Source organism: Falco cherrug, chromosome 5 (genome assembly GCF_023634085.1).
Source record: "Falco cherrug isolate bFalChe1 chromosome 5, bFalChe1.pri, whole genome shotgun sequence".
Lineage (NCBI taxonomy): Eukaryota > Metazoa > Chordata > Aves > Falconiformes > Falconidae > Falco > Falco cherrug.
The window spans coordinates 23405701-23420528 of NC_073701.1; the positions used below are offsets into that span (position 1 = coordinate 23405701).

The window sequence follows — 14828 nt, forward strand, 5'->3', positions numbered from 1 at the left end:
CAGAGCTAAGGGATGTGGCCTGTGGTACATACGTATTTATTCAAAAAGTTTGATGTGGTAATTCAAGGGGTCTACAAGCTCCTTTTCAGTGGGAATAGCCCATTGCAGCCCCCAGAATGGTTGAGAGGGAAGTGGGGTCAAATGTCTCTAATGTACCACCCCTGTCCATCGTGTGCCCGCTTGTCACCTGCAAGGACAGTGCGTTGCGCTGGGAGGGCTTGCCCACCAGCCCCTGTTCTTTACGTTTCTTGAACTTCCGGAAGTACTCCTGAATCAGAAAAGTGGCATAGAACTTTCCAACGGTCACCTCGTCATCTGCAAAGGGGTATTAAAAAAAATAAATTAAATAAGCAACTGAATTTAAACAGGGTATTTGCTAATGTGAGCCTTGCAATTTGCAGCAGAAACAACAGGCACTGCAATACATCTCTGCTTTTTATGGCATCAGGATGCGGGGCTGAAGGAAGGGATTGCTCCACAGCCAGAGCTTGCTGTAAGTAGTCAGGAGGAGAGGTGCATGTGGCATTTGGATAGACTGGCTCTGCTGGCAGAGAACTCTATAGCTATGTACCTCTGGATGTACATTGTTTATGGTGAAGTGCCTCTAATCTTTGCAATCTCTGGTATTGGTTTACCACATAGGATCTTGCTATAGCAGCAGCCTCCCAGTCTAGGTCAACGCATGCTACTCTGTCTTATGATAGCCTGGGGTAACTCATACTCAGAGTTTGTGCTCACCAACAGCATCTGACTGACCGTCCATCCCAGACCCGATGTAGCTCTCCTCTGCATTGAAATTCTGTCTCTTTGTGCCTAGCAAGGCCGTGAGTGAAGCAAAATGATCACCTCTCTCCAGAAATACAGTCATTGCAATACATACATATTTCACTCGATACAGTCAGTCAGCCAAAATGTGCACAAAGTTTTTGTCCGGGTAGCTCTCCTCCCTTCTCCAAACCCTCTGGAAATTTTATGAGACATAGTCCACTGGTTTCAGAGCAGGCCGAGCAAGGTTCAGGATCTGGCTGCAGCTGTTAACTAACTGCCAAGTCCTGTTTTGTGCTATAACCCCTGGAGCCACCTGGAGGGTCAGTGAAGGCCACATTGGATTCCCAGGCACCTGGAATCCCAAGCCTACCAGGGATGCTGAATAGAACCTACAGCAATCTGTTACACCCATTCAAACTGGCTGAGGTATGTCCCCAGGTACATGAGTCTTTGACAGGTATCATAGTAGAAAGCAGTTATGTGAGTAAAAAAAGTTATATGCCATAATACAGGTAGTTTTGCTAAATACGAAGGGGTTATGAAATGGGGCTACATCCTTAGCTTGAGCATAAGGCCATATTTCTTAGGCAAAGTCCACATCATCCTCCCTGAAGCTACTTTGCTCTGCCTGCTTCCTTTGTACCCAGAAGGCACCAGGTAATGTCCAGGGGAGCAAATGCCTATGAACAAACTGGGGCAAGATCTAGGAATAAAGATTTCTAACTCCTATTTATGCACCTTTTTTCCTTCCCTGTTTTCTCAGCAGTAAGAACACGGTATTTATATTAGTACAGGCAGAAGCAGATCTCAGGCTGGTGAAATACAGATAACAACTTGTAGAAAAAAGTTTGTCCCCTGTATTTTACCTGATGATCATGAGCTGCAGTAGGACATGTCGGGTGGGGAAAAAGACAGATTCAGAGACTGCAACAAGATCCTGCACTCACCGCCTGCGGGGGGCACCACCTGGTCCAGCAGCTTCATACTGGTGCGCTTCCAGATTTTCTTAATTATTGCTCTCAGCTCTTCGTTGGCTTGCTCCAGGTTACCTGCAGGGTGAAAAACATCAGAGACAGGAATTAAGCAGATCCTGCAGAGGAGCAATTTCACGTTTGGCATGGAAATCTTAGGAGGAAAATACCAGAGCATTTTCAATAGTGGAAAATTTTGGGCAAAGAGATGCTCTGACCATTGCTAAAGCCCCCTCACAGTAAGAGGTCTTCTTCCTAAATATGCACAGTCAAGGTAGGAAGGTGACTGTGTTGCTGACTGATAGTGTGCAACAGCCAGAAACAGTAGAACCATGGTGCTACTTCATCCTAAAAAGTAACAATCTCATCCAAAGCTTCAAATTTTAATTGAGATCCAGAGAAGGTTAAACATGATGGGAATAGAGGTCAGTTAATGGGAACAGCTTGGGGAACAGAAATAATTGGTGGTAAGGACACATCTAGAAATCTGAAGACCTCGGCCTGATTGCAGCACTTCCCAAGAATTACCTGTTGCAATCACTGCCTCCCAGCAGATACCAAGTTCTTCACATGGTGCCAAGAGTCTGCCCTGGAGAGTTTGCACAGCACTCTAACAATGCACTACAGGCATGTGCAAGGCTTTCATTACTTGACACAGGGGACTGTCCCAGGGTACTTGTGTTTATTCTCAGAAGAACAGCATAGGCTATAACAAGCCTTTTATGTAACTGTCTGAACTTAGACTCTACATATTCCTGCAAGGGGCTCTGAGCAAAATGAGATATTAATCAAGCCACAGTACCCCTCTGAGAGTGAGTGAAGCAGATTCGGTTTATATCCTTTCCTTCTAGATACCCATTTCCTCACAAACGACTCACCATCAATTTTATTTCTTGATTTATGTACATTCAAACCCCTTATAATTGAAGCTCTCTTCTGACTCTAGGTGTGTGAAACCACTACCTTCTCCTCCTAAAGGTGCTGTTCCTGCAGCTTTTCTTATTGCTCCCCAGCACTAAGGCTCCTCTGTGTGCTGCACAGGGCCCTGCATGGCAGTATCTCTCTTATCAGGATGCAGTGAAAATAGGGACATTGAGTAACTTGCTGAGGATGAACTAGGTAGACAGCATCAAAGGCAGAAATCTGACTCAGGAGGGCCAATTCCAAACTCCTGCCCTAACCACTTACAAGATCCTGCTAAGGCAAGGAAGCAAGCAGATTGAGGCTTTAGGTGATTTCCCAGGGGTTCACTGGCAATGACTCTGAGAGTTCGAGGCTAAGACAGACAAGAAAATTGAGTCCTTTCTGGGTCTCTGTTTCATAAGACATAAGATGTCCTACAGGAGTTGAGGTTGGCTTTTTCCTCAGGAGAGCCTCTTTGGCTACGGTCAAATTCTGTTTAGCACAACATTCAAGGCCTTAACATAATCTTTTAATTTTACCACTTCTTCTGGCTCAGCTGTCAGTATAATCCTGGCACAGTGAGCTAGGATTCTGCTGGTCTCTGCCTTCCCATGCCTGAAATGTAATGCAGCCACTCCTGAGGCAGAGGTGTTTAGCTGTGAATCACAGACCTACACATTCTTTTAGAGCATCTCATTAATATATGAAGCCAGGTTTTGACTCAGGATCAACACCTTTCGTTACAGCAGGTGACAGAGTGCAACAAAGGTTGTACCCCGGAGGCAAACCAAAAATCTTGACTGCTTTCCCCAACTTTATCTGCTGGTCTATGCAGAGCTATATAACAGTCCCTTCACTTTTTATCTGTCTTTAGGCCTACACCACCACTGCCACTACAATATGATGTCAAATCATGCTAATGGAAGCACAGGAGGAATTTTAGTGAGGTGAGATCCTCGAGTTCAAGTTCTTTTGCCTCCCTTGGGTTGGAAGATCAGTGGCAAGAGCAGTCAAAAAGCGCCCCAGCTCTGCGGCCAGTTTGCACAAGGAGAGGCCTCTTTGCCCTTTTTCCTTCCTTGATTGCTGTTTGAGCAGACGATCTAAAACTTTTGAGACCATTGTAAAGAACGTGATAATAACCTGAAATGATACCATGGGAAGCACCAGCTTTCTAGGTAATGGGAAACACTGTTCTCTCCCTAGAAGTTAGTATTCCTCCAAACATCTTTACATTGTTTTTTGTACTGTGTGCTGCATATGAATAACTAGGATCATTTTACACAAGATGCCCTTATTGTTGTATTCCAGCTCAGCACACTTTGGTGTGAGCACCACTCAACTACCTTTGTGCCTTTGCAGTCAGCAAGCTTCTTACCTTCTGTCTTGATCCTCAATGCTGTTCTGACTAACGCAAAGAGAGTGGCATTGAACATGACGGTCCCATCACTGTTCAGTGGCATATTCATGGAGACAAGGCGCTACGGGATAAGGACAAGAAAGAGAACAATCATATTGCCGACACATGGACTGAAGCATGCTCTTCCTTATGCCCTCATGATGCCCTCTAGACCTGCCACCCCTCTTATGAGAGCATCCATGGCATGTGGGTTTAGTTGATTATATAAGTACTTGTTTCCACTGATGGTCCCAACCATGGTGTGTTTGCCCTGGAGTCTCTTCCATTGCTAGATACTCTGTTTTCTTCAATGTTGCTATAATTTTCTAACTTTTGTTTTCCCCATTGAGCATTTGCCCACAGTGTATTGCATGGACAGAGTTTTGTTCCAGACCCCAAACCATTTTGTTTTTTAAATGACACCTTTTTTTCTTATCAGGAGCAACCTGATTTCTTCATACCTCATGAAGCATTTCAAACTTGCCTGTCCTAAAGCTGTGCCTGTTGCAAATGTATGTAAAGAGTGCCAGAATCTTTCTTTTAGGTGACACGCTTGAAGAAAGGGGATTAGCCAAATTGAAAGCCGGTCTGCTTTATCCAGCTGTTCCCCCTCTCCCTTTTAAAACAAGGCTGTGTCTGCCTAGCAGTAATTCTTTAAAGCTATGTAGGACCAAGAGTGAGTGCGAGTACTGTTGCAGCTGCAGTGTGAACTTCAGTGAGACCAAAGACATCTATCCGAGATAGATGTAGCAGAGTTGCCAGATCTTACATCCTTACTTCTGTTTCAGGAGGTAAGAGACACCCGGGACTCGGTTTGAACTCTTATGCTTTCAGGGGGTTGATTTTGTTCAAGCTCTGTCTTCTGCCCCTTTCATGCAACGGGCCTGGTTCGGTACCAAATTGGAGGAAAGGGTGTCATCCCCATCACTACCACGCCAGTCATAGACTTGGGGTTTTGAACCAGGTCAAGACTACGAACAGTTGCTAGACAGCCGACTGCAGGGGATTGGCAGGAGACTGCAGAAGTCATATTTCTGTGTACAGGCCCCAGGCTTTGTATTTTGCTTTGAGGCTGACGTAAAAAGCAACTACAAAGTGTCACATACAAACTCTGGGACCTGTGAGGAGATGAACACAGAACTTCAAGTGAAGGAAGCACGAAGGTTATAAACATGTCATTATTCACTAAAGAGAGTCCTTTTTCATAGCTGAGGTCTCACAACCAAAGAAAGGAGTGAGACATTTTCACAGAACATCTGCCCTTGCCCTTCGTGTGTTGTAATACCACACTCCCCTTGCTGTTGAATACCCATCAGTTATTTAAGCAAGAATGAGAGGTTTCTGGTGCACCACTTAGTCCAAAGAAAATCTCAGAGATATTTTTACTTGCAGCGTTATTTCTGCCTGTCCTAATCTGTCTTGGGAAGTGCGTTTGCTACCGCAAACACACACGTGGCTGATTCAGTGCCCGGTATTTGACAGGTGCAGCTAGCAGGGATGCTCGCTCCCAGCTGGAGAGGGCTGGCGGTGCGCTGCTTTCTGACCAGAGGGCAGCCCGCCTGCCGGTGACCCCCCAGTCCCCGCCGAGGCTGCTGCGACGAGCGGCGCCGGCGGGGGGCCGGGGCACCGTTGCCGGCGCTGCCGCAGCGGGGCAGCAGACGCCGCCGCCGGGGCGGGCGGGGCCAGCGGGGCGGCTCGGCGGGCAGCGGAGCGGCAGGCGGCCCGGCTGCGCGGCAGCGCTTGCTAGAACGTGCCACCGCGGGCTACTCTGCTGCTGTGAGTCCCAGCTCTCCCCAAGCCACAGCGTGCCTTACTTTGCAAGCCACCCGGTGAGGGCAGAGCTTCCCGAAGCCCAGGGGGGGCTGAATCCGCCGGAGCAGCGTCACCACGTCCAAGTGTTTGATCCGTCCCCTGAAGAAGAAAGGACAGTGAGGGTCGCATCCTTACCGTGGGGTGACCTGCTGACCCGTCTGCAGAGTGCAGATGCAGCTACAAGTATCACCGAGGTCCTTCCAGCCCCACGCTGCCACTGCCAGTGGCTCAGACATAGCTTAAGCCTTAAGGTATTATTTCAGGCCTCTTGCATTAGGTACATTCTTCAGGATTTGCCCAGCATTCATATAACTCCTGCTAGTACAGAAAACCTGGCTGTTAGTCATAAACGAGTCAATACTTGCAAGAATCGACTTAGTGTTCCAAATGCTGCAGTTTCTAAGTGTATGAACAGTTTGGGGTCGTCTCCCCACCTGCTCAAAATTTATGGCTGCATATTTACTTGTTGGTCTTAGGGCTGTAACAGGCACAGAGGTGCAAAGGGTCTCTTCTTCCTCCCAGCACTTTACCTGCCATATAAATAGCCCCAAGCTATTTATAATATTATTGATAATTGTTTATGCTTGGGGCTGTCACAAGCCAGTCCAAAACAAAGTGCTGAAACTCTTGCACAGCAGCACTTGGGTTTCTTTTAAGTTCTGTAAATGGCATCTCAAAAGAAGAATTCTCTCACGGAGGGAGAAGAGCTACCAGAGCCAGGGGTGTGGCTTCAACCATGGGATATGGATGAGGAAGAGGAAAAACAGAGCTTCCCATTTATAGATGGGAAGAACAGGCCGTCATCTGGACTGAGTGGCTACCTATTATATGGATTCAGCCACTGCCATCTTGCCTTCAAACAAGCACAAATAGCAGCATCTGTTTTGTTAACAAACAGTATATTTATTAGAATACTGTGCTTATCCCCTATCCATATTAAAAGTCTCTCTGGAAAGTCACCATGGATGGGAAGAAGGGTTTCAATTTACATATCACTCTGATAATGTGACATGGACTCACATATTGCAGAACCTGAGTCCAAATTATCTTGACACTATGTCTCCTAAAGAGATCCGCTTTGAGTTTATGCCAATATCTCTTTCCACAGTTTTTGCATTATGAAGGGGGCTTTGCAATTACAATTGTCAGCTGTACTGTAATGCCATGGGATCTAAATGCACTTTAAGCCTAAGCATGTGTCAAACAGAGCATATAATACTGAATGTCAGTTAAGCCCTTGTGTGAGTTGTTCTTGTGTAAAATCCCTGCAAGTCTGATGTGAATAATCATGCAGACAATGTAACACAGCCATGTGAAGGTACAGGTTCTGATGGACCTGTATGACATATGACAAAATGGAGAGCTGAGCCCAGCAGCTCTACTGTAAATAGAAAGTCAAACTGAAGAGTCACAGCTCAATATCCCAAACACATGCAACAATAAACCAACCCTCTAACCTCCTTTGCTCAATCTCCTGCTGCGCCTCCCTAAACAGTCTGTATCTCCCCCTGACCGAAAGCAAATCAATGTTCTGTCAGGTGACAAAGCAGCTTAAATGCTGAGATTTTTGTGTGTATCCTTGCATTGCTGGCTTACAGACTCACCAGCAATACCTTGTGGAGGCATCTATTTTAGAATTTTTGCAGAAAAAAAAAAGTGTTCCTGCAGGAGAAACATGGCACTTACTGCACTGGGTCTAGAGAACAGAAAATAATGGGCTTGTTCTCCTGAGGAGCTCTGATATCCAGGCTGGGTTACTTACTTGGCTTCAGGGTCATACTCTGCCCAGATTCTTTTAAACTCATCCAGGTGGTGTGGTCCTAAAATGGACCAGTCCCGTGTCAGGTAATCAAAGTTATCCATTATAACAGCTACAAAAAGATTGATGATCTGCAAAAAAGGACAGAGATAACTTGATGAGGCAGGTTAACAATAGACTTTACTGGGTTCTCCACTTAAGGTCTGGATTTGGACTCATAAAACTAGGAAGCCATTGAGGGTGGGTTCTCTGTTTCCACAACAGGAACATCCCAGAGGCAGGATATTCTCAGCTGGTCGCATTTTTCTCTTCCCTACTACAGGGATGAGGCCCAATTTGGCTGAATGCTTAGACTTGCTGTGATGGCTTTTTATTTACCTGTGTCTTTGCCCAGAAGGATGGGTAGTGGTGAGAGAACCTGGAATTTATCCTCTATAGGCAGTGGGGCTGAGATAAATGTCCTTTCTTCTGGCCCAAGACCAAAACTTTCAAAATGTTGCTGCTGTTCACCGAGACAGTTTTGCGCACTGATGCCAGCTGCAGAGCATGTGCTGTTGCTCTGAGCAATGCCGCATTGCCAACATGGAGCAGATGCAAATGGGATATGTGTATTCTCACAGTCATTGCTGCTGGCATGGGAAGAAAAACCTGCTCAGCAGCCAGAAGGAAGGTAGGAGGGAAGGTGGGAAGTGTGGCTGAGGCGTTGCTAGCCTCAGCACAGCCCACAACATGCTAATTTGGTTTTCTCATTGAGGGGGAAGGGGAAAAGTGCTCCTTTGCTGTGTGCAAAGTATTGGGATTGGAAGCAGAGAGAGCATCCCCCAGAGCTGGAGAGAGGCAGGAATGGCACTGACCAAGGCAGTGATGTCACTGAAAGAGTGCTGCTGGGAAAGACCCCATGGGGGGATTTCCCCTCTTTAAGATCATTCTTCTGCAGTGCAGTGCTGATGGGGAGGCTCAGTCTGACAGAGGTCAGCTTTTGGTTGCTGGGGCAGACTCACCAGGAAGGCACAGAGCATGTAGAAGCTGATGAAATAGAAAACGGCGAAGCTGCTGCCACAAGAGTGATCGGCTTCGGTGGAGTTGGCTGGCTCCGACTCTGGGTCGCACTTCTTGTCTGGGAGACATGCCAGCATGATTTCCTGCCAGGCCTCACCGGTGGCACACCTGGGCATGGCAAAGGGCAAGGGAATACAGCAGTGACTTTCCATGTAAGATGGACTGGCACATCAGCAACCTGTTCCTGCTCCCATGAAGATTAACGGGAATTTTGCCACTGAGGTCTGTTAAGAGCAGGTTAGGCTGATGGCCAGGCTTTGACATACACTGGCATACCCTACTCCTCTTTTTGGCTTTACTGCCACCATCAGCGTGTTATTCTGACTGGCTTTGGCTGGTCTGGGTATAGGGCTGTCACACTCCAACCAGCCAGAGTCATTGAGACCACCTCTTCAGCACCCCTCCCTGGCCCTGCCATACCTGGCCACAGCTGGAGCAGGGTGTTGTGCTATGCTGAGCTGGGCATGGCCAGGCCAAAGCATGAGTTCATGTCCTTTTCCCTGCTAAAATAAGGTGGAAGTCGTACTGGCTAGATTTGAATAAAAGGAAGAGTTTGTGGTGCGTATCAACATTTGAGAGCACTGAAAACTGGCTACCTTCCTTCTGGGTAGGAGGACTTGCCTCCTTCCCCAGCACTGAGTGTTGGCCTGCATCAGCTGGCAGGGTACAAAGATTAACGGACTGATTATTTCATCTGACATAACTCTTAGGCTCCCCTGCTAAGGGACAACATGTTTCTACTCACCTCGTGAGCATGACACGGTAGAAAGAGATAAGCTGTGCCCAAGAGCAGAGGAATTGTGCTCCCAGACTGACACAATCCAGCGCTGTCAGACACCCACCTGAAAAGCAGCAGCACTGCCTGGGGGAAGGTCTGGAAGTTGTTGTTGCGGTTGATTTCTGTGGTATCATTCAGCGCAATTTTACCAAACACCTGGCAGAAAGCAGAGGTCTTTTCAGGTTAGCCCTGCAAAATCCCCAAACCTCTTGCCACCTGTAGCTCTTGGCCTCACCCTAACTCTAATATTTAACCGAATCTGATTTCCTCCTAAAATTGGTTTCCAGAGGTCTTTCATATTTGCTGTCCCTTCCCTTGCTTGTGCTTTATCACCAGAAAAGCATTCATTTTGTAACAAGAGGCATCTTTTGTTAAAACAAGACATCCTTCCTTATTTCAAATGCTGTGAATACATGATACGGGCCCTTATTTTAACAGGCATTCATACGGGGAGGAGGTTCAGCTGAAAAAATCACTAACAAGAAAAGGGTCCTTCCTTCATTGCTTATCTGTCTTCACCAGGAGGAAATGATAGTAAATGACCAGCAGCTGCAAAGTCTTGAGCCTCCAACTCTGTGGGGTGCTTCCCAAAACAATGTAAAGTGTGTTGCCTTGGATCTGGAGATTGTCCAAATGCCTGCCCTTTTAGTAGCCACACTTGTCACCAGCAGGTGTTTCAGCTCCGTCCCCCCCCGCTGCAGAATGCAGCAGTGCGAATAAGCTGACCAGATTTGCCCAGACAAGGATGGCTTACGGCTTCCTTCCATGCCCATCCGACTGTCGCTGCAGCAATTAGTTCGTCCAGCCACGGCACGAAGCCTGCAGCCATCAGCAAACCTTTGGAGAGGCCTGCTCTCGGATGTGAAGTCCCCACTGCTGGAGAGTTTCAGGCTTCTTTGGAAAAGTCTTGTGTAGCGTTGGTACTTTCAGGCACCGGGACTGAGAGCTTAACAAGTCTTGCCTGGCAGAAAGGCCTCTGCACAGCATAGTCAGTCAGGACTATTTATTCCCCAACGATAGCAACATGACAGAGATCTCAAGGACCGAGAGCTGTAATCTTGTAGCCAAAACAAGCAGCAGGAACAGAGCAGCTCTGAGAGAACACGGAGCTTCTTTTCAAGCAAATGTCACTGATAATTAACACTCCACGAGAAAAAACGACGTGGAGAGCAGCACAGGGACAATGGTGGGGAGGCCATGCCAGATGGGAGGGAGTGTCTGTATGTGGCAGGCTTTCTGCAGGGGTTCCTCATGGACACGGGGGCCTTCCCCAGCCCCGGCCGCCCCCCACCACGGGTGGCAGTGACAGCCCCAGCTGCACCGGGGAGGAGCACAAGGACAGTTTAATGCTCAGAGGCAGCTTGAGCTGAGGCAGCCCGTACTTTTCATTTCAGGCAAGGGAACTTCCCATGCTGGAAGTTCGATTTTCCTTTCAACCCTGCCACTTCCCTTACACACGAGACACTGGTGGCAGCTGCTACACGGGTGCTTTGCGTTAGGCACCTAGGAGGAGTTGTAGGCAGAGATCCCTCTCTCACAGCCTCTCCAGCCTGTGCCTCCTGGGCCATGATCCGAGTGGGTTCATCCATCAGCGGCAATTTGGATTTTTCCGCTTGAGCACGCGAGGTAGTGAGCCTTGAACATCGTTACGCTCCAAGCCAGGACAGTAGCTGAGATAAAGTGGTCGGTGTCCTTTATGTGGGAAATTCTTATATTTTCATCAGACCTGGTACAGCTAGTCTTTCAAGGTAGCTGCTTAATGGAGTGAGGAAGGATTTTCCTTCCTACTTGTCCCTACGTGTGAGGGAACATGCTGCATCAGCAGGTTCAAGAGAGCAGCACACAAGACGTCTGAGATGCCATTTGGACAAAAAGTGATGATAACAGGTCTGTGGGCCCAAAGCAAAGAAGGAAGAAGAGAAAAGTTGGTTTTCTTGTTGGAAGACAAAAGGGCAGGAAGCGATCTAGTAATCTAGATCAGCGTGAAAGACAGGTGTATGGTCTTCAGGCTGCTGAGATGATTTAAACAGAGGTTTGAATGTAAGCCAAAGCTTACGTTAGAACTAGCTGACAGAAAAGGGAATAGAATTAAAGAATAAAATATCCATCCTTAGCAGTGCCACGATCATTGCAGACCCCATCTGTGTGGGTGCTTGGAAGTAATTTTTAATGCTTTGTGTAGCTACAAAACACTAGTGTAATACTCTCAAGTGATTTTCAGCGTAGCACAGGTAATCCTGTAAGGTCCTGGCCATTTGAACTAGATGGGTATTAAAGGCAAAACCGGCAAATTTACAGTATGAGCCTAAATGGCAACTGTAATTACTGGGGACATTGAGATAACCTGCAATAATTCAAGAAAAGATTAGGTTTATTTTTCAAGCTAGGGAAGGGTAGATGGAGTCTGTGAAAAGATCTGATTATATTAACAGGAAATAAATTAAAACAAGGTCACAGAGGTCAGATCAATTTTGTTACAAACTCTGCAGGCATTGTGAAACCAAGAAGCCTGTCATGTTTGAAGACCTCTGGAAGCAATTATGCCATGCCTTTCTATACTTTGGTCTCTGGTCCCATATGGCTGACTTCTCTGAGATCTTTGATTAACACCAAAGTGGAAAGTGAAGCTTAGTTTGAAAAGCAGAGGAGCCAGTGGGGCTGGGACTGTCACAGACTGTGCCTGTATCACCTGCTTTCTTCAATGGTCTGTATGCAACATCAGTTCTTGCACAGGTGAATGCTCAAGCTGGTTCCAAGTTTATTTTGCAAACTGAATAGGATATTGTATTGATGCAGCATCGTGAAGAACTGGCACAAATACAGAGCGTCGGTACATTGAGTCTGATCCTGTATTTACCTTCACGGGTGTGAATCAAAAGCTGCTCTTTACAACTCAGTGGAAGTTATGCCAGTATGAAAGCGATGTGAGAGAAAAATTGGCTTTGTTCAGTGCACCATGGCCATAATCCCACTGAAACAAGTATTTTGAACCAGTAAGCGAGGCAGTAAATTTCCTTTGCCACCACTGCGGGGTATTCCTTTGAAAGTGTGGAGGACAGGCACAGTCCTTTTATTATTTTCATATTGCATTCCGCCATTAAATGTGTCTTCTTGTTTTTCTTTTCTTTTTCTTTTTTTCTTCTTTTTTTTTCTTCTTTTCCCTGGAGTGTGTTGTTTGACATGCATAGGCAATGTTTTCCAACCAAGGTTAGTTGCCATCTTACCTTACTGGGCAAAAACATTCTTGTAAACCCCTACAACCACACATTGATCTAGTTCCTTTATAAGTCAGTTCCCAAAACTCCAACAGAAGAAGACGAGCATAGTTGAGCTTTTTAACATCACTTACCTGCATCCCGATCACAGCGTAGATGAAGAACAACATCACTATTAAAAGAGCCACATAGGGGAGAGCCTAGAAATGGGGGAAAAAACAAAAAAAAAAAAAAAAGAAAAAAACAAAAGAGAACACTGTGTCTCCATCGAGCCCGGCACACTGGAACCTGGTTCATGCTCTTGGCTTTGGGAAACAGCAGAAGCTGGCCCCGAACATGGAGCCTGTAATTTGCCAGGTGGCCACTAGATGCCTCTACAGGCCCAGATTTGGTTGCCCCTCCCGCCACCAGGCTGCTGCCACCCAGCTCAGGCAGGCGCTGGCTGCTCCCACTCGTGATGGTGGAGCTCTGCTGCCTTCAAGTCAGTCCTGCCCTTGATGGAGTGAGGAAAGCGAGGCCAAAAACTGTGTCTACAGCTGCTTACCAAGAGGAGAAAACTCTCATAACCAGAATTATTCTGACACTAATGGCAACGGGATTTTTTCTGGATCCAGTCTGGTGTAACAGAAAATGCAACAGCTGCAGAGGTCCAAATTCAAGGCTTCTTCTACAATGGCTGGTACTATCCTAAGTACCTAAAGCAGCATCAGCTGTGTTCCATGTTCAGTGTTAGGTGTCTCTGATGGTGTCTGCAGTGCACTAAGTGTCTGTGATCAGCTGCTGAAGAGGAAATGCAGAGCCCTGATATGCAGAGCTGCCTGGTAAGGAAGAGGCCAGTGCAATCAGCAGAGTGTTGAGTGCTATCTGTTTCCTCCACCACTAGCAAGAATCAAGGGCACAGCCTGGGATGTCACAGGCTCAGGCTTTTGAGGAGGAATTTTCTACTCTGTTGCTTTTGTAATATATATTGCTCAGACCAGAGATTTCCAGACCTTACTTCAGAGGCAATGGACAGACACTTTCATCCTCAAAATGTGAGTACAGTCCCTGATCTGGATTTTGAACACCCCATTTCACAGAGTACAAAAAGCCTAAAGATTCATTATTTTTTAAAATGTAAGACTATTTACAAATTTTAAGTTCATGCCTAAATTCAACAGGGCTAAATCCTATAGGAAGAATAAAGAAAAAAAAAAAATCACTGACCACTATGGAAATTTGACGGAGATCTCATGAGATCTGAATATTAAAATGGCAAAAATTCAAACCTTTAAACAATGTAATCATTGTCTTGAGGCTCAGTGGCAGATTCCTCTGTGTTTTATGGGGTCAGAGAGTTCTGTATGGTTACCCCACAATGTCAGTGGACATACACCAGCAAAGAACTGGGCTTCAAACGTTTTGTGATGATCTAGTTTGGACCTGATACACACAAGACCTAAAAAGAGTTCCTGGGATAGTGTCTAGACAGGACCTGAGGTGCATAACCTTACCAGTTCTTCTCTCTTTCAAATGGGGATGGGAAAAGTGTCTTCTCTCTTGGCCATCTGGCCCTCTGCTTTCTTTCCATGTTCTGCTCAGCCCACTCCCTTCCACTGATGGACCTTCTAGCTCATCTCTGCCCCTTATTCCCCATGGCGCCTTCAGCCTCCCATCTCCTGTATTCCACTCCTCTGGCTCTGTCCTCCTCTGTCCCTGTCCTTGCCTGCCTTTACTCCTTTGTCCTTGTGATTCCCACGGCCTTGCCTTGCTCTCAGCACCCCTCTCACTTCCTACTCCTCCCACTCGCCAGCCTGAGCTCTGTTGCTATCTCTGCAGGCGGAAACCCCACTAAGCATTTTCCCACCACATGATCCTCTTACTGGTGCCCTAACATGTAAGGAAGCACTATGCGCCATGCACAGGGCACATGGCAGTCGCGATGGGATCGTTGCTCATTAGGCTGCCCTGTGCGAGCAGAGACGCTCCCTGGAAGCGTGTGGGGACCCAGAGAGGAGCCTGTGCCAGGGACTGCAGGGGTCCCAGGTTTTGACAGTGGGAGTGGCTGAGCTCAGAGCCCTGCACAGCGGCTATTCTTAGCTACCGAAGGAGCCTCCCAGTAGCCGCAAGAGGAGGAGCTCTGAGCAGAGAATGCCATGTTATAAACGGCTAATGGCTTGCAAGGGAA

General features: G+C 46.9%; 1 protein-coding gene across 1 annotated transcript in view; it reads right to left on the reverse strand.

Annotated features, from left to right (window-relative positions):
• The window catches only part of CACNA1C (calcium voltage-gated channel subunit alpha1 C), a 493743-nt gene that overhangs the window by 18448 nt on the left and 460467 nt on the right, over window positions 1-14828 (reverse strand). The window contains exons 35-42 of the mRNA XM_055711046.1: window positions 12796-12861; window positions 9511-9602; window positions 8611-8776; window positions 7613-7740; window positions 5853-5949; window positions 4018-4120; window positions 1716-1817; window positions 188-315 (exon numbers count right to left, since the gene is read on the reverse strand). Coding sequence (XP_055567021.1) covers window positions 188-315; window positions 1716-1817; window positions 4018-4120; window positions 5853-5949; window positions 7613-7740; window positions 8611-8776; window positions 9511-9602; window positions 12796-12861 — 882 coding nt within the window. The remainder of the gene's footprint in view (window positions 1-187; window positions 316-1715; window positions 1818-4017; window positions 4121-5852; window positions 5950-7612; window positions 7741-8610; window positions 8777-9510; window positions 9603-12795; window positions 12862-14828) is intronic.